The 25,929-nt window shown below is 39.2% G+C and overlaps 2 protein-coding genes across 39 annotated transcripts in view; one reads left to right on the forward strand and one right to left on the reverse strand.

Annotated features, from left to right (window-relative positions):
- C37H2orf88 (chromosome 37 C2orf88 homolog) overlaps positions 1–4,360 on the forward strand; it is a 228,880-nt gene extending 224,520 nt beyond the window's left edge. For 32 of the 36 annotated variants that reach the window (XR_005385035.1, XR_005385032.1, XR_005385039.1 and 29 more), the window contains one exon: positions 469–4,360. Coding sequence is in view for 2 of the 36 variants with exons in the window: in XM_038585149.1 (XP_038441077.1) it covers positions 623–910 (288 nt within the window). In the remaining 34 variants the exon portion in view is untranslated. Of the gene's footprint in view, positions 1–339 lie in introns of all 36 variants that reach the window. The other 4 variants (XR_005385028.1, XR_005385036.1, XR_005385031.1 and 1 more) reach the window with 2 other exon arrangements.
- A 1,239-nt stretch (positions 4,361–5,599) lies between these two features.
- Positions 5,600–25,929, reverse strand: part of HIBCH (3-hydroxyisobutyryl-CoA hydrolase) — a 96,269-nt gene continuing 75,939 nt past the window's right edge. For all 3 annotated transcript variants that reach the window (XM_038585142.1, XM_038585144.1, XM_038585143.1), the window contains 3 exons: positions 13,263–13,382; positions 9,073–9,106; positions 5,600–6,215 (listed from right to left, as the gene is read on the reverse strand). In XM_038585142.1, the coding sequence (XP_038441070.1) occupies positions 6,100–6,215; positions 9,073–9,106; positions 13,263–13,382 (270 nt within the window). In that variant the 3' untranslated portion in view covers positions 5,600–6,099. The remainder of the gene's footprint in view (positions 6,216–9,072; positions 9,107–13,262; positions 13,383–25,929) is intronic.

A 25,929-nucleotide genomic window follows, 5' to 3' on the forward strand; every position in this document is an offset into this window, starting at 1 on the left:
CATTTTCTATAAAGGGCCAGACAGTAATTATTTTAGGTATTTCAGGCCACATGGTCTCTGTCCAAGCACTCATCTCTGCCGCTGCAGCAGGAAAGGAGCCATAGACGACACATAAACAAATAGCACGGCCGTGTTCTAATACACTTAATTTACAAAAACAGGCAGCTAGAATTTGACCCAAAGTTTGCTGAACTCTGGTGTAACATAAATCAATCTGAGCTACCAAAAGTTTAACTGGGTTTTTAGTTTTATAAGATGTTCAAGATCTTGAGAAAAAGATTTTCCTGTTTTGTAAATGGCCAGTGTCACTGAGTGGTCATCTTTTTTTCCTATCGATAGGACAACGCTGTTGTTACCTCACAATGCCTCCAAGTGACCCAAGTGGCAAAGAGGACTGTTTCCACACGCTACCTGATCATACAGTAGTCTGCATTTGGTGACTTCAAAATGGAACTTTTCTTTTCACAGAAAACCACTACAGGTGAAGACTGGTAGAAGGAGACATTTTCTGAAGCGCCCGTGGAGGAGGAGCACTGGTTAGTGTCACAAGGACGAGCTCAGTCTTTGCCAAAGATGAAGTAGTCTTTGCTTCTGCTTCGCTTCCCGCAAAACTCTTCATAACATGGGCTGCATGAAATCAAAGCAAACTTTCCCATTTCCCACCACATTTGAGAGCGAGAAGCAACATGCAAGTGAAGAAAGCTTCATGTCCGAAGAGAGATTCCTACCCAGGATGCCTTCCCCAGATACCGTCAGAAAGGAAGCGAAGGAACCACCAGCGCCTAAAATTGTGATTTTCGAATTTGCACACCGCCTATCCCAGGAGATCTTGAGTGACGCCTTGAAGCAGTGGGCAGGCGAGAACATCAAGTACTATGACATCCCATACATTGAGAGTGAAGGGCCATGACATCGTAGGAGGAGGAGAACTTTCTTGAATTGTGGGTAAAGCTGGTGCTAGTTTAAATACGTGAAATAGCAAAAACTGGTACGAATAAATACAAATAACTCCATTGGGATGTAAAAAAAAATGTCTATGATAATATCAAGAATATGGGAGTAACCAAAAATGAAATATATTAAGCACTTTTAGGTTAATAGCAATTTCTATCTGCTTGGTCTTGGATTTTAGTCATTTAAAGGGCTAAACATAGGTCCTACGCCACAGTAATCCGCTGTATAGCATATCACTTTCTTGCTGAGGCAGTAGTAGCATCACCAAAGAAATCAAATGGTCATTTTAAAGACACTCCTTTTAAAATAACTGTTTGTTAATTTACACACACAAAAAAATAAGAGATAGGAAGGATTTTTCTTGAGATGCCTTGGCAAGGAAATAGCACTTAAGCTACAGTAATTAGTAGTGGGTCATTTATCCAAACCATTTGTGTCAAGGATCCCGACTTAACACAAATGATGAAGCAGTAGAAAGCAACCCCTGTAGAAGGAGTCTACCTGGAAACCTATCCTTAAGATATTTTTGCAGATGAAAAGCATTACTACCACCTTGAACCTTAGGGTTCCAGCTGTTACTGGATGACTTGAGACTTCATACATAACCCATCTGGACAAGATACTATTTACAGAAGTCCTGACATTAATGTTTATGGTATTGAATTAAGCAGCCCAGTGATATAACAAAAAGCAAGGATTTTTACAAATAGCAATCCAGTAAATTTTAAAATAACAGAAGCCCTAGTCGAGGTAGAGAGCAGAGCCTGTTCTCAGTGCTGCATGTGTATGAAGTTTTACAGCCTCAGAGGTGCAGAGGGTTGATATAATGGGCCCTCACCAGATTACTGTGGGACCAGTCTATGCACGAGGATGTACGGGTTGTATTATATATAACAGATGATTAAACACTCCTCCAAAGACAGTACTCATGTAGTTTCTCTATGGTATCAATGCCCGTAAGGCATTTACAGCCATATACTATTTTCTTAAAGTTGCCTACCTTTTTAGGGAAGCTTTTTTTTTTTTTCTAAGAATTAAGTACTGTTTAAAATCAGTGATAACAAAATTTGAGAGAGGAAGATAGAAAACATAACCTTTAGAAAAAATGGGGACTTGGTCTCTAGAATGGTCTTTTCATCAATGGTCTTTTCATCAAGCAATGGTCTTGCTTCACTTTGAGTTTAGTTAGAAAGGGAATTATTTAAGTATGTGTGCATTAGATTCTTTTATTAAGATTCAAGAGACCCTTGTCACTGATAGCTAAAGAAAGGCAGAAGGTGACTTGTGACCTCTTTAATGAGATACATGCGTATTTGGCCTTGTAAGCAGGCAGAAATGCTACCTCTAATTTTAATACTTATACTTTGAAACCCACAATTGCATGGACAAAGAAAGTTCTTTGAAATGACTCATGTGCCATCTTTCAGTTGCCTTTGGACACCTGGTCATTCAGCTTTCATTTCGCTTAGTCCCAAGATCTGGACTGTCCTGTTGTCCTTGCAATCTAGAAACTTACAAAGTAGAAAAACCACCACCACCACCACCCCCCGTTTATTATATAAAGATCTGAAGTCCTAAGGCTATGGAAACAAAACGTTTTCTGAAAGTTGTAAACCGTATTTCCAGCTCATGAAGAAAAAATTTAGGTTTTTGAGTATACTAATGACTCAGACAAAAGCCTACATGTTGCCATTTCTCATTCATTTTATATCTCCCATCAGGCCACTTTTGCTGCAAAGTCATGTACTATTTAAGAGATATAATCAGATATATAACATAACGTCACGGCGAGAACACGAAGCAATAGCCACGGTAACTACATACACAGGCACATAGACTGTTGAGTTTTGTTACAGCTCAATATTTTAACCTCAGGTTCCTCCTGTCCCTGGGCCCCTAATTCCTGGGGGTGTAACAGGGATGCCAAATCCATGTCCAGCTAGAATTCTAATCTCTGTTGCCACCTTGACACCGTGGCAGTATGGTTTTGTCACCAAGCATCAACCCCTTGCTTCTGAGTCATTTTAACAGAGCATAGACTTAAAAAAAAAAAAAAAAAAAAAAAAAAAAAACAGAGCATAGACTTATCTCGGAAATACACACTGTTCTATGTCAAACATGGGTGAGGAACTACAAGGCTTGCATAATCGGGAGGTAGTAGATAAGCCAAGTTGGAGGCAGGCAGGAAAAAGAACTAGGTAAACAGATTTGTGCTGCATGTGATAATTATCAAGATCTAGTTTGACCTTGATGACACGACAGATGAGAACATCTCTGATAGGAGAGTTGCCTTCATGCCTTCCCATCTAAGTATTGGATTTACTTCATTTTGAACTTTCACAAACAGTAAAAGAATGGAAGATCGAACTGAGAAGGGAGGAACATAATAAAGCAGAAGACCAAAAGAGTAATTAGCTACTGGAAAGGGAAACATTTGTCCCAACTTAGATCACACAGACTGATGAAAATAAGAGTAGTGGCCCAATTGTAAGGGAAAAGACACCAGGGAAAAGAGGCCCACGAGCTCGCACTCAGGTCGGGCTCCATCAGGAGACACTGCAAAGACAAGTCTCCGATGCTCTCGACTGAGGAAAGGGACAGAGTAGCAAGTTCCCTTCTTTACCACGGTGACTCCTGCCCAACCACTGATCTTTTCCCTTGAGAACATCAAGGATAGAGCCTGATGAGCCGCCACCAGTGAGATGAAGAACTTGCAGATGGCAACTGTAGACACAGCAGATAATGAGAGGAGATGCGCCAATTCCTCACTTAAGCCCACAAAAGTGCTTCACTGCTCCCTTCCGCAGGTAAAGGTCTCTTGTGGGCTATTACCTTCCAATTACAAGCTTCTGGTCCCAGAGTTCCCAATTTTCAGTTGCCTTACCTGTTTGCAAACTATCTATGGTCGTTAGCACTCAGAGCACAATTTTGAAGGAGATAATTATCTTGGTTCCAAAGGAATAATTTGTGTCAAATTGCCTTATTAGTATTAAAAACAGACACAATGAAGGAAGGAGGTAGCGTGACACTCCTATATCCTATTTAATATCATTGGCATTTTATGAGAAGAGGGAGCTATACTTTTGGATTATATAGTTTTAGAAAAAAGAGACACGTGATAATGTCAAGGAACAGTAATTTAAAAACAAAGTTCCAACAAGTATATTGTTTGCGTAATCATAATGTGTGATTCATCCTGTATTTGTGTGACCAAATAGGACGTGTCTTCCCTGGAGCAGTGGCCACGGGCTCAGACGTACTCCCTATCTTAATTTGCAGAACTGAAGTTTTGTTAGCTAATTCTCTTCCCTGTAAGACTTAGCTATGAAATGGTATATTTTTCTTCAAATATTTTTGTGAAAACATTTTTTTTCTAATCATTCAATAAAAGTCTAGTTGCAATTCACTAGCTGTGAGTTCTTACTAAAGCATGTTAACTCCTTTCTTTTTATTTTATTTTTTATTTTTAAATTTTTTTTATTGGAGTTCAATTTGCCAACATATAGCATATCATCCAGTGCTCATCCCGTCGAGTGCCCCTCTCAGTGATGTAAATGCCTTTCGATATTGAGTACTATCAAATTTTTTGACATAAAGAACATTTTCTGCATTTCTAATGAATACAAAGTTAATAAAAATCCACTGATACGATTTCTTGGATCATTCAGGTCCAATTTAAGAGCTTTAAGAATCTGAACGTAAAAAAAAAAAAAAAAAAAAAAAGAATCTGAACGTAAACATGTCCATTATCATGCCATCTTTGTTCTAAATTTGTTCTTGGCTTTTTTGGGGAAAAAATGCTTCTTATTAAATATTTAGAAAATTCAAAGCAACTCCTAGATTGCAATTTGCTCATCTATAAGAAGGGTTCAGAATATAATTTTTGACACCTTTTTCAGTCCTGCCACTTTCTGTTCTTAAAAGTTCAAAATTCCCAGTTTCTGAGTGGTTGGGAATGAAGGGAAAACTGGAATAAGTCATAAAACAAATTATAAGCCAACCACTAAGACTATTCTTACCTAGACTTTAATGTCCCAACTCTGGAACACCTAAACCTAAACCTAAAGTTTCTTGTGTACTTTAAGAAAAACTTATGTTGTCAACAGTACCAATTATTGAAGGTATTTCTATTTTGAACAAAAGTCCTTGTTTTCAATTTTTTTCTCCTGATTTAAACTATGTAATGGCAAATTACTTATCACACACAAGTTTAATGTAAATTGCAGAAAGCAGGAACTAGGAAACGAATTCCTCATTCTTTAACAAATCCTACAAAACAACCATCACTTTCACCATTGGAAGGGATTCTGGTTAACTTTGGGGAAGACCAAAGCTTGAGTCAATAGTACTAGAGAGACCACCTCATAAAACTCTTTTCGCTTTGCCTGAGATTTCTAATGTTATAAAAGGAACATTTTTTATAGTAACTTATAATTACTTTAAGTAATTATAAAGTTCGGCCCAGGGCGTGACCCTGGGGTCCCGGGATCGAGTACCACATCTGGCTCCCTGCATGGAGCCTGCTTCTCCCTCTGCCTGTGTCTCTGCCTCTCTCTCTGTGTCTCTCAAGAATAAATAAATATTTTTTAAAAACCCAGATTTAAATATGCAGAAAATTCTCTGAAGCATTAACACGACAGCCAAAAACTTTCAGGGTTATTTTTTAATAATCTATACATAAATTTATTTAATCAACATACAAACTACTACCCAAAGCCAAAACACAAGATTCTCATTTCAATTAGATATTTCAACTCAATAGTCTCTTAAAGACCTTCAATTTTTTTCCCATTTTGGGAAATGGGTTGGCAAACATTTTCTAAAAAGGATCAGATAGTAAATATTTTAGGCTTTGCAGGCCATACAATTGCTGTTGCAACTACTCAAAGCAGCCATAGATGTAAACAGAGGAGTCTAACTATGTTCCATTAAACTTTATTTATAAACACCCATATTCAAATTTCATGTAATTTTCACATCATGACATACTAGTCTTTGATTTTTTTTTTCCCTCAACCATTTAAAAATGCAGAAACCATTCTTAGCTTGTGGGAAAATAAACAACAGGCAGCAGGCCGGATTTGGCCCATGTACTATCCTTTGCCAACACTTGCTCCAAAACGATCCCTTGATAGTCTAGTCACCTTAAAATTTCAAATCATTACTTCCCAGAGGTTTAAAGTAATTATTCAAGTCTTCATCAGTAACTTCTTTTAGATCCGCTGGTTTCCACTTTGGACTCTGGTCTTTATCTATTAAAACTGTTAAGTGAAGACATAGAAATGTTAGTACATTTCTTCCAGGTATTACCAGATTTTAATCACTGAATTGACAGAAAGTACCTTACACATGGCCTATCTTCTGCAGCACCTTTTTTTTCTGCAAAGTTTAAATTTTTGCATGTTTCCTTTTTTTTTTTTTTTTTTTTAGTTTAAATTAAGGCCCCATAGGATTTGGACGGATAGCAATGAACTGATAATGACCCACGTGGTTCTTTCCCAACCTGCTAAGTCTGCAGCTTGAACGCAGCCTCTGAACTAATGGGGCTTAAACCTCAGCCTTCTTCAAACAAAATTGTAAATGAAATCTTCCTGTTCTAAAACAGCTAAAACCAGATTTGGTATGGATTAGGGAAGGTAGGGGAGGGTGGAGGGCCCAGATCTGCCTTCTAACCTCCTCCACATGGAGCTGAGAGGAAAATTACTTAGAGGGAAGAGGATGCTGTTATGCATAATTAAATGCGGAGACTGCTGTTCTGCTGAATCCTCTAGCTCACATAGCCCTGAATTCAAACAGCAGAGCACATTCAGGTTATAAGAAGAAACGACTTCTCTGATTTCGGGGTAGTCATCATGTAATGTGGCCACTGAGCATCCCCAGCTCATCCCCATGAGGATGAGGCAACTGGCAAAGCTCTCCCTTAGCAAGGGACGGGAGCGTCGCTCTCCTGCTTGTGACATCGCTCCCGCTACATAAAGGCTGCCTTTGGGGAACATCTGATGAAGGGTACACAGGATGTGTACCTGTGTCCCTGCTTACGACTGTATGTTACTCTACGATGACCTCAAAAAACTTTTTTTTAAAAAAAGACAGAGAAGGGGGCTACACTTAGTAGAGTCATGGTAGGGAATTCTAACCACGCTTAAGATGTGGAGAATTCCTGTGGGTACTGGAGAGCTTTGTGTGTGTGTGTGTGTGTGTGTGTGTGTGTGTGTGTGTTTAAGATTTATTTGTTTGAGTGAGTGAGTGAGTGAGTGAGGAGAAGTCAAGGGAGAGGGAGAGAGAATCTCAAGCAGACTCCCTGCTGAGGGTGGGGCCCGATGCGAGCTCACAGCCCCGAGAACTGACCTGAGCCGAAACCAAGAGCCAGGTGCCTTAAGGGATTGTGCCATCGACGGCCCAAGTCCACGCCTGCTGCAGGGCGCTGGCTACTATCAGATGAGGGAGAGCACTAATGTTCTGTTCCCTGCCACTCTGACAGTTTTCTATTCCCTGAACAACATAAATAAAAACAATTCTGGAACCTTCTTTCAAAAATCTCTTCTGTTTTAAGCCCTCTGGCCAATGCTATCATTTTTCTCTACCTCCTTGATAGTCTGCTGAAGGGCAAAAGGAAAGAGTATTAATAAAATCTGTGTGTTCTTTTCAAAGTGACATCATTTTCTACCGAGCATAGATATAACAAGTTCCTGCCATGTAGACAGCTCAGGTTTTTTCAAGTCTCATGAGGCACCCACTCAAATTGCATTTGGTAACTCTCCAGCTCTGCTGAAATAATCGTTTTTAGTTTTCTTTTATAACCAGGAAGAGGCTCATTCTGGCTGTTAAGAATAAGAATTTTTTTACAACCATTCCTCTAATTTACTAGTTTATTTTATCGGATTTGCTGACATATTTTATAATTAGCGAACCGTAGCAAACATTTGGTTATTAAGCAAGAACACCAAAGACTTTTACCCAGAATAGATACTTCTTGCAAAATAGGGAGGTCATAACCTCCCTAAACAATGAGGCAGTATACTTTTCTCTTCATTAAAAAGTAACGTGATAAGCTCCTGCATTACGAATCAGAACTTTGATGCTGCCTGGTTCCAACTGTTACCTTAAAATAATTGACAGTATATATGAAAATAACATCTTTATTTTTTTAAGTTTAAGAGGGCTGCTATAACATCTAATGAATACATTAAAATTCAAGTAGCACACAGGTCTAGGCTCTGATCCACATGCAGTGAGAATCTGCAGGGGATCAGTGGGGAAAATGCATATTTTACTTGTTTCTATAAACATATAGCCATTACCTCTGATTCAACTCCTTATGTCCTCTAAAAGGATCTGAACCCCTGCTTATTTCTGGTATTTCTCATGCCGTAAGTTAAGAGAGTTCTACGACAGTCCAGTGTTGATCAAAGCTTATAGCGCAGAGAACACAATCTTTTATTCAGATAAAGTATATGCAAAAGGAAACACATGCAAAGGGAAAACCTCATCTTATACAATATAAATAACAGCTATTTGTCGGGATATGGGCTTACACACAAACTGTTTGGAAAATTTGCTTAAAACAAAAAATAAACCATTTCACTTGCTCGTTCTAAATATGCTGACTTCGGAGATGATGAAAACAAATTAATAAAGATGTTGCCAGAGCGTTACTAATTATGCCATATGGTTTTTCTCAATGTCAGGGTTGAACAGCTCAGGCACAGGTGAAGAGGTAAGGTAGGGTTCAACACTTCTGGGACTCTGCAGGATGGGCAGGGGCTTGAGGGCTCCTTGCAAGGCAATAAATGCGCCTTTCAAGGCTCCAGCAGCAGCAGGAGTTCTCAGGCCCAGCTATACTCGGCAGAGGCAGTCCACAGGACTGGAGAAGCAGGATTACCTCTTACGTATAAATTAGGGAGCAATGACACAGGTTATACGAATTTTCCAAACAATACTAGTTTCAAAGACCGATCTTCCCTTATGTGCCAGCTGGTCATATAAAAAAAGCAACGACTTTGCAATCTCTACGAAAGCCTAGTTTTCACTAATAAAACAACTATCATCTTTGATTAACAGGATATGCTCACAAATCCTATTTCCACAATAGCCAGGAAGAAAAGAACCATCACTTACCTGCCCTAACACCTTCATGAAAGTCATGGCCTCCCTGAAAGAAAATCGAGATTAAATGGTGAATTCCCAGGCACCCTTATTCCCGGTGATGATCTGTGTCCTCCCCCCACCTTAGCCTCCCACTCTGGAAAGAAACACTCAGAGGTGGGGCCACCTGTGTGACACAGCCTCTGATCACTGCCTTGGGTTCTTATCTGCTGAGTACCTGCACTGCTGTGCCCCGATCCTACAACTCTGTCACCACTCACTTTATTGTGGCCACTTGCCCTTGGAAATGCCCTCATCTCCTTCAAGGCTTTCTCTCCCCTTGAGTCTGTCCTGGAAACTCCCAGCACCAGCTGCCCCTACCGCTTACCTCTGCCTGCCTTTGAGGAGCTAAATCCTGCTGCAGAAAAATCATACAACTGTGATTGGTTTCACTTAAAATCCCGGACCACGAATCTCAAACAGGCATGTTCAACAATGTCTTGTTGCCTTGTCCAAACAAGGCATGGGCAACGACGCATGTTCTCTTCTCCACGTCCCAAGATAATGGTTTTAACCGTCTTCTGTCTTCTCAGTCTCTTCCCCTAGCAAATTTTACTCTCTCTGTATTTCTCAGCTAATGACTTAACCTCCTATTTCATTACAAAAAGAGAAGCGGCAAGACAGGAACAGCCTCTTCTTCCCACCCCTAAACTACCTGTGGCCCAGCTGTACCCCTCAGTTCCATGCCTTCCCTTTCCTGATTACGGAGGGAGGGACCACCACATTCCCACTCACATCTCCCCTTGGCGAGAACGGTGCTTGAGTAGGGGCCTATCTCTTTCCCCCCCGGAGTCAGCCACGTAGGCCGCTTAACTCAGTGACTGCAGTTCAAATGTGTGGGTCACCCGCTGCCTCTACTACACAGTAACTTTGTGACCTTGGGCTCACGAACCCCCGATGCCGCATTTCCTCATATGAAATGGCAACATCAACATATGCATCACAGGATCATCTTCCCAGCATCCCAGCGCCGTGTGCAACACACAGTGTGTCATGTGCTGGGTCAACATAGCCTTTTCTCTATTGAGTCATCCCCAATCATTTATAAACATGTTCTAGTGCCTTCCACCTTACAAAATAATAAGGAATCGCACTTGATTCCGCAGTCCCAGCTTCCACCCTATTTGTTTCCAGAAGAAAAGAGTTGTGTACATACAGCCTCCTCTTCTCCGTATCCCATTCACTCATTTACTCTCCAACATACTACGCCCTACCCCTGGCCCAGCACCGCTCTGCAATGGCTTGCCCAAATCACCCGTGGTTTCAGTTTTGCCACATGCTAAAGACGCCTTCATCCTCCCCCACTGGATACTTTGGCAGTACTCCCTCCTCCTTGAGACTCTCATCTCTTGCTTTCATGACCCCCTCCCACCCTCCTGGTTCTCCTACTTCTGTCCTTTCTCTCTCCCACCACTGCTCTTTCTCCCCTACCCCACTTGGGGCTCAGGTCTGGCTCCCTCATTTTCTTTCTATATGATCTTATCCATTCTATATTGGACACATCGGCACCTGACTCACCAATTCCATTAAAATATAAGGTCATGTCACTCTTCTACTCAAAAACATCCAGTGGCTTCCCATTTTACTCAGAACAAAAGCCAAGGTTTTACAGAAACCTCCCAGGCTGTGTGTGCTCTGCACAGCCCTTCTCTACCTTGTTAACTCTCTCACTCACCAACCGCCCTTGTCTGGCCCCTCTGGCCCCTCCAGGGACAGGCAGGCACACTCCAGTCTCAGAGCTTTGCTCCTGCCTCCGCCTGGAGGCTCTTCCCCAGATACCTGCACAGCTCACTCCCTCATTTCCCTCAGGTTTTCACTCAAATCGCATCTTCTCAGTCAGATCCTTTCCGCTCAGTCTACCCATAAGTTCAAACCCCTCCCCTCCATGCCATGTCCTCCTTCCCACTTTAGTTTTTCTCCTTGGTACTCATATGCTGTATATTTTACAATTTTATCTGTTTACAATCTATCTCCCCTGCTATAAAGTAAGTTCCATGAGGGCAGGGATTCGGTCTATTTTGTTTACCTATACGTTCTTTGTGCCTCTAACAGTGTCTAGCACATGTAACCATTCTTATTAAGGAAACAAAGCTCCATCTCCAAAGTTTTATTTGTCTTTTTTTTTTTAAAGATTTTATTCATTCATGAGAGACCCACAGAGAGAGAGAGGCAGAGACAGAGGCAGAGGGATAAGCAGGCTCCCTGCAGGGAGCCCAATGCGGGACTCGATCCCAAGACCGGGGAATCATGCCCTGAGTTAAAGGCAGACATTCAACCGCTGAGCCATCCAGGCGCCTAAGTTTTTTTTTTTTTTTTTAAGATTTTATTGATTCATTGTGAGGGTGGGGAGAGCACACACACACGTGAGCAAGCAGGGAGAGGGGCAGAGGGAAAGAGAGAATCTCAAGCAGATTCCACGATGAGCATGGAGCCCATGCAGCCCACTCTCCATCTCACAACCCATGAGATCATGACCTAAAGTGAAATCAAGAGTCAGATGCTTGATAAGCCACCCAGGCACCACCCAGGCACCCCTCCAAAGCTGCTTCTTTTTTTTTTTTTAAGTGGCTCTAATGTCTTTCAGACTTAAATCTCTAACCCACACCTCCACACTCCGAGTCTTAAATGCATTCTTTCCTTCCTTCACTTTTGTCATCAAAGTCTATCCATCCTATCTCCTCTACAGGGCCTCAGAACCATTCACTTCTCTCCAGGGCCGCCACCCTCGTCTAAGCCGCTACTACTTCGCAGCTGGATTACTGTAATAAACTCGTATCTGGTCTCTACGTGTTCTCTTGAACCCTTCCAACCCCATCTCCATCCAGCAGCAATAATTACCTTCTTAAAGCAAATGGAATCAAATCATCCACTGCTGTAACCCAAGAGACTTCTCGACATACTCATTTCCCACCCTTTGGTCACAGATGAACTGACAACTCAAGACGTCTTTCCTTTGTCTCTCCCTAATCCCTCCTGTCCCTGCATCATTCTCATCTGTCATCAACTTCCATGATTCCTTTGGAGCACTTACCACAATTTGTAATTATTTTACTTATTTCATTTACTTGCTTTTCATAGTCTCAGTAGACTATAGATTCCATGAGAACAAGGACTGGTCATTCTTCCTACACTGCCTGGCAACACAGCTAACATACTTGCTGAAGGAAGGAAGTGACCGATCCAAGCAGTGCAGTAAACGTACAGCAGAAAATACAGACTGTGTGAAGTATGGGTAGGGGTCAAGAGTGCAGGCTCTGGAGTGAGACCACCTGGGTTCACCCACCATGTGTCTGCCACTTAATAGCTATAACACTACCTTAGGCAGATTATTTCCCTATGCCAGTTCCCATATCTGTCAAGTGGAGACAAGAATAGTGCCTATTACTCCAGAAATAGTGTAAAATTTAATGGAGAAGATACATATAAAGGGCCTTTCTCTTAAGAGAGCTCAGCTGCTACTTACATTCTGCTAGGACAGACTTTAAGATTAAAGAAGGGGCAGCCCGGGTGGCTCAGCGGTTTAGTGCTGCCTTCAGCCCAGGGTGTGATCTTGGAGTCCCGGGATCGAGTCCCGCGTTAGGCTCCCTGCAGGGAGCCTGATTCTCCCTCTGCCTGTGTCTCTGCCTCTCTCTCTCTCTGTCTCTGTGTCTCTCATAAATAAAAATAAATAAATAAATAAATAAATAAATAAATAAATAAATAAATAAAATCTTCTAAAAAAGATTAAAGTGACTAATTTACAATGCTAATCTATTATTTAAAACATGTAACAAACTAACAAAACCCATTCATACATTTTATATATACGTATACTCCTCATTTTACCAATAAGGGAATTCAGATTTACAGAGTTTATACTTCTTGCCCTAAGGTCAGAGACTGTGCCTGAAAAATGGTTTTTTTCTATTTTTAATTCTACCTGAGATTAGAGGATTTCAAACACTTACATGCAAATGTAACTGCTGTCTCATAAGGACTTAAGAACAATGTGAGAGTAATAGTTCCACATACCTTAAGCTAACTGGACTGTTGTGTTTCTACAGAGTAGATTTACAGGTAATTTTAAGATTTTTGTTTCTACTTTTCTGTATTTTACAAGCTCGCCAATGAACATCAGTTGCTTTCATATATAGAAAATAAGCATATATTTTTAAAATTCTTACCACACAAGCTTGACTCAGCCGATATTCCATAGTTAATACTTCCTGCAAGGTCTTTGAAGACCCCTCCATGAGTTGCCTTACTGTGATCTTTAGGGATGTTGGAGACATTTTATTAATTACCTATGAGAGAAAAAAAATGTTTTTACTAGTTTTAGCTCAAGAGCTCCTTTATATAACAAACTGAGTTTTTATATAAATCTTACTAAAATTTGCTCCTTAAACAGTACTTTCACATGACAGTTTCATAAAGGTAAGATTATGCATGATCCTGTCGAAGCACCAATCGTTTTCTAATCGACTGTAATAACAAAACAGATCATTCCACCAGTGGAATAAATGTTGTACTCATAAATTAATAAAATAAATCTAAATTTTGTAGCTGCCTGACATAAATTATGATCTCAATTAGGTAAGCAAAGAGCGATTATGCTTAAGTAAAATTAATACACGTCTTACAAACAACTAATATATCAGAGAACATTTTACTTTATAATATAAAGAAGGTAGAGTAGAAATACAGTGGCTCTTTCCTTCCCATTTTGTGACTATGGAGAAATGTTTTAACTAAACGGTGGTCTTGATCTAGAAATAAATCTACTTACCTTAAAAGTAGGGAGAGAAAATAATTCAAGATACCATGAGGTGGTTTTCTACTGTATTTAAATATTTAATAAAATAAGAATTACATGCCTGACTCCTTGCCTACAGTGCTATGCACACCTTCCTTTTGAATTTTTTTTTTTCCTTTTGAATTTAAAGATGCTACTATCGTGTCCTGACACAGGTGTGTGGCTGTAAGCGACAGAAGCTACAAGAGGTCTCATTATATGCTCCGTAAATCTGATGCTCGCCTTTTCTTTATGACTGCAATATAGAGTTTCAGGCTTGTTGTTGAGTGACTGTCTCAAAGCTATAAATTTTACTTTTTGAGTTCAAAGAATCCCCCACGTCAAGACTCCAGGGTCACTGTAGCATCCTCGAGGGTGGCACACAGATTCAGAGAACAGACTCAATGACTAGGGCAGTATCTTACCTTGTAAATGCTAAGACTTAAGTAGATGACTACATACAGGAGGTCAGGGAAGATCACTGTCCTACCTATAGTCACAATGCTGAAGAAAAGCTGAGAAAGGGAGAAAAGCAATGAAAGTTTTTACACATCTAATTCATCTTCAAAAGAACTCGCCCTTCTGCCCTCGGTGCTATATTCACATGATTTCATTTAATGCTCCTGTAGCAATCCCCCTGCATGTTCTCGCCCTTCTGGTTGCAGGCCGTGGGAGGATGGCAAATGTATGACACTGCATGCTGTGCCAGGAGGCCCCTCCTTTACATAGGCAAGTAGACGAGGGGTCCATTTTGCTGACAAAACCACTGGTTTTCTCTAGCCAGAGCAATGCCCACATTATCACAGGTGAACATTTGGAAGAACTTCATTTAGGATGCTGAAAGGTGTGCTTAAGGGAGGGACATAGCCACCTTCTAGCTTTTCTAGTCTACAAAGTCAATGAAACTATGATTCCCCTTTCAAAAGGGCTGTAGTGTATAAGCCCACAGTCATGTCCATCAGACCTACCATTATGGCTAATTGTCTGTGTCCTCTTTCTTGGTTTGTCACTTTATATGCAATCTAGAATTCTCAAAACACAAACTCTGTCTTTGCTATACCTCCTCAGTTAGCTACCAATTAATTTCATTAAAAAGGCCACCTTGGGATGCCTGGGTGGCTCAGCGGTTGAGCATCTGCCTTTGGCTCAGGGCGTGATCCTGGAGGTCTGGGATCGAGTCCTGCATCGGGCTCCCTGCATGGGGCCTGCTTCTCCCTCTGCCTGTGTCTCTGCCTCTCTCTGTATCTCTCACAAATAAACAAAATCTTAAAACAAAAACAAAAACACCTAATAAGAAAACCATCCCATTTACAATTGCACCAAAAATGATGATACCTAGGAATAAACTAAACCAAGGAGGTGAAAGACCTGTACTCTGAAAACTATATAACACTGATGAAAGAAATTGAAGATGACATAAACAAGTGGAAAGATATTGCATGCTAATTGATAAGAGGAACAAATATTGTTAAAATGTCTAGCAATCTACAGATTTAATGCAATCCCTATCAAAATACCAACAGCATTTTTCAGAGAACTAGAATAATACTAAAATTCATAGGGACCCACAAAAGACCTCAAATAGCCAAAGCCACATCTTGAGAAAGAATAAAGTGTGAGGTATTACATTCCCAGATTTCAAGATGATACTATAAAGTTCTAGTAATCAAAACAGTATGGTACTGGCACAAAAATAAACAGATTAATGGAAAAGAACAGAGACCCCAGAAATGAACTCACACTTATATGGTCAGTTAATCTACAAGGAAGGAGGCAAGAATATACAATGGGGAAAAGACAGGCTCTTTAATAAATGGTACTGGGAAAGCTGGACAGCCACATGCAAAAGAAAGAAATTGGACTACTTTCCTAAAAATAAGCTCAAAATCAAAGACCTAAATATGATACCTGAAACCATAAAACTCATAGAAGAAAACAGGGGCAGTAAGTTTTTAAATAATTTTAAAGTAATTTAATAAATTGGAATGCAGTAAAACATAGCAGTATTAACACATTACAGAATGTTAGATGGAAATAAACTTGGGAGCTGACTTAATTTTTATCTGACAAATCATACTGAAAGAATCCCCAAATAGTAAATTTATAAAATTGATATATGAATAGAAATAGATACAAGGCATTAAATCTTAAAAACATATTCACATGACATATTATATTGAGACAAAAAAATTCAGTGAAAGCATGTATTTTACAAACAATTCTATTAATATAAAGCTCATGAAGTTTTAAAAGTTCAAGTAACTAAAGCCATAGGAATAAACTTTAAAGTCCTTTCGCTCAACTAAAGATATACATCAGAATGTCGCAGACAGACAGACAGGCATGTTACTGCAGAAGTGCCTATCAACACTACCATTTAATACAGTATAACTCTATCCACGTGATACCAAACACGAACATAGCCTTACCAGCTGTAGTATCCAGTAATATTATGATATCATGAAGCAAGGACATATATACTCCTCCAAAGATGATGAAATACAGAGGTATATCATCAGGACTAAATTTTATATATGTTGGACAAAGGAAATGCTACTTCTAAAAATGGTACCATTTTATGTGCATATACCACGCAAAACTCTTATAAACACACATTCGCACTCCATCTTATAAGTAACTGTAACTGATAAATGGATTATGTTAGAATTCCTCTGGCAAATGGTGAACAAGGAGCTTTTTGTTTTTTTTTTCTCCCCAGCAAGCAGCTTTAATGAGGCTTACGACCCTACCCTCCGGATGAAAGTGAGTGTTTTGCCATCAGCTACAGGTCAGGTACTACTATTCCTGCTCACTATAATTCCTGCTCCTGGATCATTAATTTTTTCCTAAATTTAAACTTTTTAACTTCCATTGCTATTCAACAATAGGTGGACATTTTGGATACGTTATAAGAAACATTACCCTCTGCAATGAGCATTAAGCATTTGCAAACACATTTTCAGAGACTCACAGAATTTTAGAGCTACAAGGAACTTTTGAAATCAAAGTGTCACATTCTATAGACTGAAGAGCTAAAGTCCTCACAGGTTAAAACATCTGCTGACAGCTATCATCCTGCTCAGGGTTAGGGTTGAGTCTGGAACCTCAGCTCCCGGTAGGCAGTAATTCTGACACTGACAGTAGAGATAGGTTTCTAGATATGTCTCCTAAGGCAAGGGAAACGAAAGCAGAAATAAATCAGTGGGACTATACCAAAATAAAAAGCTTTTGCACAATGAAAGAATGACAAGGCAACCTACTGAACGGGGGGAAAGACATCTGCAAATGATATATGCAATAAGGGATGAATATTCAAAATATATAAAGAACTTACACAACTCGACACAAAAACAACCCAATTAAAAAACAGGCAAAAGACATGAACAGACATTTTTCCAAAGAAGACATACACATGGCCAATAAACACATGAAAATATACTCAACATCACCAATCAGTGGTGAAATGCAAATCATGAGATATCACCATATACCTGTCAGAATGGCCAATACCAAAAAGACAAGAAATAAGTGCTGGCGAGGATGTGGAGAAAAAGGAACCCTCATGTACTGGTACAGCCATCATGGATAACATTATGGAGGTTCCTCAAAAAATTAAAAATAGAATTACCATATAATCCAGTAATCCCACTACTAGGATTTACCCAAAGAAAGAAAACAAAAACACTAATTTGAAAAGACACATGCATCCCTATGTTTACTCTAGCATTATTTACAATAGCCAGTATATAGAAGCAACCCGAGGGTCCATCAGTAGATGAATCGATAAAAGACATGTGGTATGTATACGCAATGGAGTGTTATCCAGCCGTGAAAAAGATTGAGATCTTGACCTTTGTAACAACTTGGATGGACATAAGTTCAGTCAGAAAAAGAAATACCGTACGATTTCACTCATGGGGAATTTAAGAAACAAAACTAGATGCTGAGTGAAGTAAGTCAATCGGAGAAGGACAAACATTATATGGTCTCATTCATGTGGGGAATATAAAAAATAGTGAAAGGGAATAAAGGGGAAAGGAGAGAATATGAGTGGGAAATATCAGAAAGGGAGACAGAACATGAGAGACTCCTAACTCTGGGAAACGAACTAGGGGTGGTGGAAGGGGAGGTGGGTAGGGCGGGGGGTGGGGGTGACTGGGTGACGGGCACTGAGGTGGGCACTTGATGGGATGAGCACTGGGTGTTGTTCTATATGTTGGCAAATTGAACACCAATAAAAAATAAATTTATATATAAAGAAAACCACAGTAACAAAAAACAGACTTAAATACAGAGAATTGGGGGATCCCTGGGTGTCTCAGTGGCTGAGCACCTGCCTTTGGCCTAGGGTGGATCCTGGGGTCCCGGGATCGAGTCCCACGTCAGGCTCCCTGCAAGGAGCCTGCTTCTCCCTTGCCTGGGTCTCTGCCTCTGTGTGTGTGTGTGTGTGTGTCTCATGAATAAATAAATTTAAAAATCTTGAAAAAAAAAATACAGAGAATTGGTGGGGAAAATCAGGGAGGAGGGTGGGTGAAGGAATGGATGAAACAGATGGGGGGCGGAGGAGAGGCCCACGTAAGAGCTCCAGTTGTTTGTGCTCGTGTCACACCAGAAATACATAAAAATACACCAGAAAAAAAAATGAAAGAAAATTTCATTTGAAAAGCTCTACTGGTTCAGACATTTCATAGTATTTAAAGAGATTTCCTAAACAGACATCGTATTTAAAAAATAGTGCATTGCCATCCCAAAGAAAACTAGTTTCCAACAATTCTTAGTATACTGGCAATTTGGCATGGAGATGCAGGATTTGAGCTCTGGACTCCAACAACTCAGGGATGGAATTCCAGCTTCACCACCTCCCCATGACTGACCTTAGTTTCCTCATTTGTATAACGGAGGTTGTACCGCTACTCACCTCCTAAGTGAATAAGGCAAACCAAGTCAAATAGGGAAGGGAAGGGACAGACTGCGCACCGAGCACGTTGCCCTTAGCTCTCAGTCACAGATGTCCCCACGCATGCACATTATACAAATGAGGAAGCCAACCTGATACGAATTTATCCAAGGTCGCACAGAGAGGAATCCAAACCCAAACCTGACAACTCCAAAGCCGACTTCTTTCTACACATAGCAAGGCTATAACGGTGATCAGTGCCAAAGGCTGATGAGAAGTCAAAAAGAACAAAGGTGAAGACACTACATCAGATGGTAGAAAGAAGTTAATAAAAGCTTGCTTGCATAATTTGGATGGAAAAAGGGAGGGGAAGACAAAGTCAAGATGGTAGCTTGAGGAAAAACTGTCGAAGGCTTTTTGTGAGAGCAGGAAAGCTTCTGGAAGTCACAGCAGAAGGAAATGTACACCTTCTTCACCCAAGAAGGTAAAATTTTGAAGATCACTGAAAGTGGGAGGGGACTGGTGCCAAGTAGTTCCTAAATGAGGCAGGAAAGGATGGAATGAAAGCACAGATGGGGATATTTCCCTTGGCAAGAAAGTACGACACATGTTAGAGGAATCAAAAGGATGATGGAAGAGAGTTAAAGGAGCTCATATAATGTAGCCTCATTCATTAAAAGAGGAACAGAGAGACTATTCCAGAAAATTGGATAAATGATTAGGACTTGGATCTTCAACTGTGTCAGAAATGTGTATGGATATGATCCTACAACCACACAACCTAGGAAACCTATTTCTACTTCTTGGTAAAACGTTGGTTAGTGTTGTAGCCAAATTGTCTGACCCTTTGAAAATTAGCTGTCTCATATATACCAAAGAGCCGACTTCTTTTTTCCTTTATTTTTTTCAAATGATTCCCATTCTCATCTCAGTTCAGTATTAGTGAGCACCTACTATGCGCTAAGACACTTCAGAGAGCGGGACATGGTCCTGGCACTCACAGAGTGTTCTCAGCATTAAAATCGTTGCCTTTTGAGTAAGAAACCCACCAACCCTTCTTTCTTAAGTTTTATCAAATTCTGGGCAATTTCCAAACGCGGAAAAACCCAGGACACTGCTTCTGCCCCTCCCCTCAAAGTACTAGAATACCCAGTGACATACAGTTTGACATGCATTATCCAAGACGCCCATCTTGAGACAATTGAAAGAACAGTATTCAACAAGCCTATGATGATACAACTAGAGGAATTCTACGAAGTAAACCTCAGGGTTCACTGAAGGGCTAATACAGACATATAAGCTCCAACTCCTTCTCTGATCTGGTGTACGTGATCTTGGCAAATGAGCTTTAGAGTTTTTTTCTTTTATTAAAAAAAAAAAAAGATGTCATTTATGACATTCTCTAAAAGTCTAGGCTCTGTCAGATTTTACTCCAAAAGAAGGAAACCCTAATAATTAGGAATCCATGTATATTTAGATCATTTGTATTTACTATGGTGTGAACTGTGGATACTTTTCTAAATAATCTTACATATTTTGTACTTATACCTACACATCTTTTTAGAAGTGTTCAGATTGATAATAAGCCAAAAGAAATATAAAACACCTGAACTAGAGCAGGTCAGTCTAATTCACAGTATACTGCAGTTTCACAGAAATATTTTTATTTTTAAATATATTTTTATCACTCTGGAGGGTCATATTATTATATAAAAAACAAATAGCACTTTAAAGGAAATGGGCACTGTTATTTCTTTTAACTACAGCAAAGGCATAGAGCCAGTCCATCAGGAGTGCTTTTTGCAACCTTATCTAAAGGCTTTTCCAGTAATTTCTTAAAAGCCTTAACAATTTAAATAAAATGCAAAGATAATGTCTAAAGAATCAAGCACTGCTATTTCATGATACCCCAAATGCTCATGAGAGTGTTTTAGGGTCATCAGTGGACTGGAAAACTGTTTTCCCGTTTACACAAATTGATGTATTTTCCCCTAAAGGTTTATTGCACTTCTTCCCCAAAGGCACAATGTATCCATAAAGACCTCCATTAAATCACCCTTACTGATAGCAATAAACAGCACAGTGTAACGGGTACCTTTAGCAGATATAATACCTACTTCTATAGGCCAAACTGCTTTTAATATAATTTGGTATGTCATTTTTATTTTTTAACTTTTTAAAGATAATTAGCCTAAGGGGTAACTTAGATATAAAATTGACTCATTTTCAGTGAAAAGTTCTGTAACTTGATAAACATATACAGTTGTGCAAATACCCCTACAATTGAGATATAAGAACATTTCCATCACCTCAAAGAGTTCTCCTTCCCCCAACTCTACCTGCAGGTAACTGATCCGTTTTCTATTCCTATAATTTTGTATTCTCTAGAATTTCATAAAAACGAAACCATAGACTAAGTAGTGCTGTGTGTCTGCTTCTGTCACTTGGCACAATGCTTCTGAGATTCATCCGTGTTGTTTCATGTATCACTAACTCATCCTTCCTTGGATTTGAGCAGTATTCCAGTTTTGGGCTATTATAATAAAGTTACTATGAACGTGTGAGTACAGGCATCTGTGTGGACATATGTTTACATTTTTCTTGGGTAAATCCATAGGGGTGGGACTGTTGGGTCTTACAGTAAATGCACATTTAACTTATAAGACACTGCCAAGCTGCTTTCCTGCCAGCAATGTGTGAGTTGTAGATGTTCCATATCCTTGGTGTCAAGCTTTTAAATTCTAGCCACTCTAATAGTGACATCTCACTGTGGTTTAAATTTGCATTTTCCTAAGGATTAAAGATCCTGAGCATTTTTTCATGTGCTTAGTGGCCATTCATACATGTTCTGTGGGAAAATGTCCAGATTCCCGTTTTCTAGCTGCACTGTTTATATTCTCATTAACTTTTAAATGTTCTTTATATACAATGGACTAAAGTCCTGTTATCAGATACAAGTTTTGCAAATATATTTCTTTTCAGTCTGTGGTTTCTTTACTTTTTCTTCAGAGTGCCTTTCAAGAAGAAAAGTATTTAATTATAATAAAGATCAATTTACCAATTTTTTTCTTTTGCAGTTCTTGCTTTTTGCATTAAAAAAATCTTGGCTAACCCAAAGTCACAAAGATTTTCTATATTTTCTTTTAGAAATGGTACTGCCTTAGCTCCTACATTTAGGCGCATAACCCATTTTGAATTGCAGATGATGGGAAGGAATTCAGAGCATGTTACCTCAAGATATGACACTTTTACATATTGATTATTTTGAGTTAAAGGCACTTGAGAAACAATATGACTCTCTTTTTCTTCCAGGAAATAAAACTCACATGTAAATGATGCCTTCCCTGTAGCAGGAGGAAGACATTCTTATCACCAGAGATAGGGAACCTGGGGTCAAGAAAGCCATACAAATAAACCTTGTTAAACTAACCCTTATCTTGCCGGTTACTTCTTCACCATTTACTACTCCTTTCTCTTGTCAATTCTTCACAAATTTGTTTGTCTAAAAGGTACAAAAGCTTCCTCCTCTGGTTATTTGTTCACGTCTTCATTCCACTTTACGTGTACATGTAGGCTCCCAATTTAGTAAAATGTGTATGTTAATTTGGCTTATGTTGGCTTCCTTCTTAGGCTGGGCTGGAGACCCTCAGAAGACAAAGGAGAATTTTCTCCTCCCCTACAGGTGCAAGGGAAGAGTCAAGTCCTTTTTTTCTCTTGCATATGGATATTCAATTGTTCCAGAACCATTTGTTGAAAAGTTTATCCTTTCCCAACTGAATTATCTCGGGAGTTCTGGGCAGCCTTTACTTGAGTATAAACTCCCCCTCACTACTCAAGTGTAAACCTTCTCAATGATGGCAACATGAACTCCTCCCAGATCTGTGTGAGTCTTGTTAACTATTCAGACTACTGCTTTCTTTTGGTCCTTTCCCTGGTCTTGTAGAGTTTTACCTAAAATATGTACACATCAATAGTCTGAAATTTTCTGCAAGAAAGAAGCCAAGTCAATCTTAGGGTCTTCCTGTTTGTTTCCTTCCTCTCAGGAATCACAGTCCTGTGCTGCCTGCATTGTCCAATGTTAACAGACACTTGTTTCATGTATTTTGTCCACGTTTCTAGTTGTTTACAACAGAGGAACAATTTCTACTTAATTTTTCATGAACATCTGCCACTTTATTTTTAAATAGTACAGCAAATGGCTAATTCTCAAAGCTTACAGAAAGATTAGTAATCTTTTAATTTCTCTAATATTTTACACTCTTCTTTCTTAAAATCTATGCCTAATTATTCTTAGTTTTCCTTTTCCCCAAATTTTTCACATATATGATTTCTTTATAGAAGCTTGTCATATTCTTATATGTAAAACTGAGTTTGTTTTATTCTTCACAAAATGAACATTCAAAATCAAACAAATACATAAATCCCACACTGGTAATTAGAAAAAAGAAATTTCAAAGAATTTTTATAGTTTTCTAATATTCAGAAAAGGAACTCATATGTCTTTTAGCCTTTAACACAATAGGCTATCCTATTATATTATATTAATCATATCAATAACTACAAAAACACCTAAAAGACAAGTCAAAAGCAACACTGGTTTTCTTGGCCATTTACCCAGGAACACCTTCCTGGACACCAATTGGACCCACTGTTCCTTGCTCTTATTTCTCTGTCTCTCTGGCCGTGGACTTCATACACCAGCACTCCTAAGAATTAGTGACCCTACTGAAATGAAATACCTTTGCTTGGCTTAGGGTTCTTGGTGACACATTTGGGCTATAGGAGGGTGGGGTCTCAATCCTTCTATTCCTATTTCTTTGATTATTGATACACTTGCAATTCTAAAAAGACAAATACTTCTCTCATTGGCCCTGAAGAACTTTCTTTACTTTGGCAAGTCTACTAGTCTTATTACCAGAAAAGGGAGAGGAAACAGGATAGCATTTCCTACAGCTCAATCATATTTAAAAACCAAAAACCCAACTAAAAAATGGGCAAAGGACTTGAAATAGATATTTCCAAAAGAAGATAGGAATAGCCAACAAGCATATGAAAATATATTCAGTATTCTAATCATTAGGGAAATGTAAATCAAAACCACGATGTGCTATCACCTCATAGCCCTTAGGATGGTTACCAACAAAAAGACAGAAAACGAGTTGGCAAAGATGTACAAAAATGGGGAACTTTATGCACTGTTGTTGGTGGGAATATAAAAGGTGCAACTGGTATAGAAATCAGTATGGAGGTTCTTCAAACAATTAAAAATAATTACCATATAACGTAGAAATTCCACTTCTGGGTATATATCCAAAAGGATTAAAAGCAGGGACTTGAAGAAATATTTGTATACCCATATTTATAGCAGCATTTTTCACAAAAGCAAAAAGATAGAAGCAACCCAAATTAAATGCCCATCAATGATGGATGAGCAAAATGTGTTTATATACATAATAATGGAATATTATTCAGCCTTAAAAAGGAATAAATTCCTGGTACATGCTACAACATGTATGAACCTTGAAACATTATGCTAGGTGATATAGGCTAATCACAACAGGACAAATGCTGCATGATTCCACTTATGTGAGGCATCTAGAGTAGTCAAATTATAGCAACAGAAAGTAGAAGAGCAGTTGCCAGGAACTGGGGTAACGGAGAAATGAGGAATTGTTTTTTAATAGGTATAAAATTCAGTTTCGTAAGATGAAAATGTTCTGGAGATTGGCTGTACAACCATGTGAATATACTCCACAAAACTGAACTATATACCTAAAAATGTTAAAGATGGAGAATTTTATGTTTCATGTATTTTACCACAATTAAAATGTGCACACATGCAGGTGAGAGCCTGGCAGTTGGAGACTTTGGTTAAATTTTCCCTAATATAAGCTATGCACCACAACATTTAAATTGCCCAAATAGCTTACATGGATTGTTTGGCATCATGAACAAACTATACCAAGACAGGGATTAAAAGGAGATTAGAGGAGTTCCAACCACAAACATTAAAAAAATAATAAAATAGGGGATTCCTTAGGTGGCTCAGTGGTTTAGTGCCTGCCTTTGGCCCAGGGCACGATCCTGGAGTCCCGGGATCGAGTCCCGCATCAGGCTCCCGGCATGGAGCTGCTTCTCCCTCCTCCTGTGTCTCTGCACACCCCCCCCATCATAAATCAATCAATCAATCTATCTATCTTTAAAAAAATAAAAAATCATAAAATCATAAAATAAAAATAAAGGAAGTATTGAACTTTGAAGGAAAATCTAAAGAAAGGACACGAGAAGTCATAAACTAAAGTACTATGAAAATTGTGTCAGTTGTAAAGAATTTATGAGTTACTCAAATTTGTTATTTTTTTAACCTATGCTATCCTATGATGATTAGCAGTAAAAACTTTAGAAATTTAAAGAAAAGATTAAAAAACCACGTTTTTATTTAATGATTAGCAAGCACATAGAAAAGATTACGTCCTTCCCCATGAGCAACTGTGGAAAGGAATCTTATACATGGAGCAGACAGCTGCAACTTGGAATACACTTGGGACCCACAGAAGGAAGACAGGAATCCCTAAAGAGCCCACAAGGCTTAAGAGCAATCCCGGAAGCATACTGACACAAATAGTAGAATCTTTTTTTTTAAATTGTTCAAATGTCTGATCTGCAAACCTTTCACTGGAGCACTAAAAGCTATTTTCTCCCTCAGGGCTGTTTTTCGGTGTATGTCTCTGGGTGAGATAATTAAAAGGAACCCTGTCTCTTGCTCTATCAGGGAAGCCTCAGTTGGGACTTTTTGATCCTCACATCGTGTTGTTCCAGCAGAAACTAACATTCTGGAGCCACACCTGAGCTATAGATCAATGGAATAAATATGAAAACATGTTGTGACGAGCGTGCTGAGGTGATCCTAGCCTACAATGATCCTGGCTGTGATGGGTAGCTTGCCAGGGACCCTCTTCTGGGTGCAAAATAATCACATGGCAGAGGGAAAGAAAGAAAGTTGAAAGAATATTTCAATTCCGTCCCTTGGTTCTGGGGTAGACCAGTGGTTTTAAAATAACATGTCATCTTGCATAGCTGTATTACTTTAAAGTGACATCATTTAGCTTACGAGGTAATATGCTGCATGACTATTTTCAAATGAAATAACTAGATGCTTACT

Source organism: Canis lupus, chromosome 37 (genome assembly GCF_011100685.1).
Source record: "Canis lupus familiaris isolate Mischka breed German Shepherd chromosome 37, alternate assembly UU_Cfam_GSD_1.0, whole genome shotgun sequence".
NCBI lineage: Eukaryota > Metazoa > Chordata > Mammalia > Carnivora > Canidae > Canis > Canis lupus.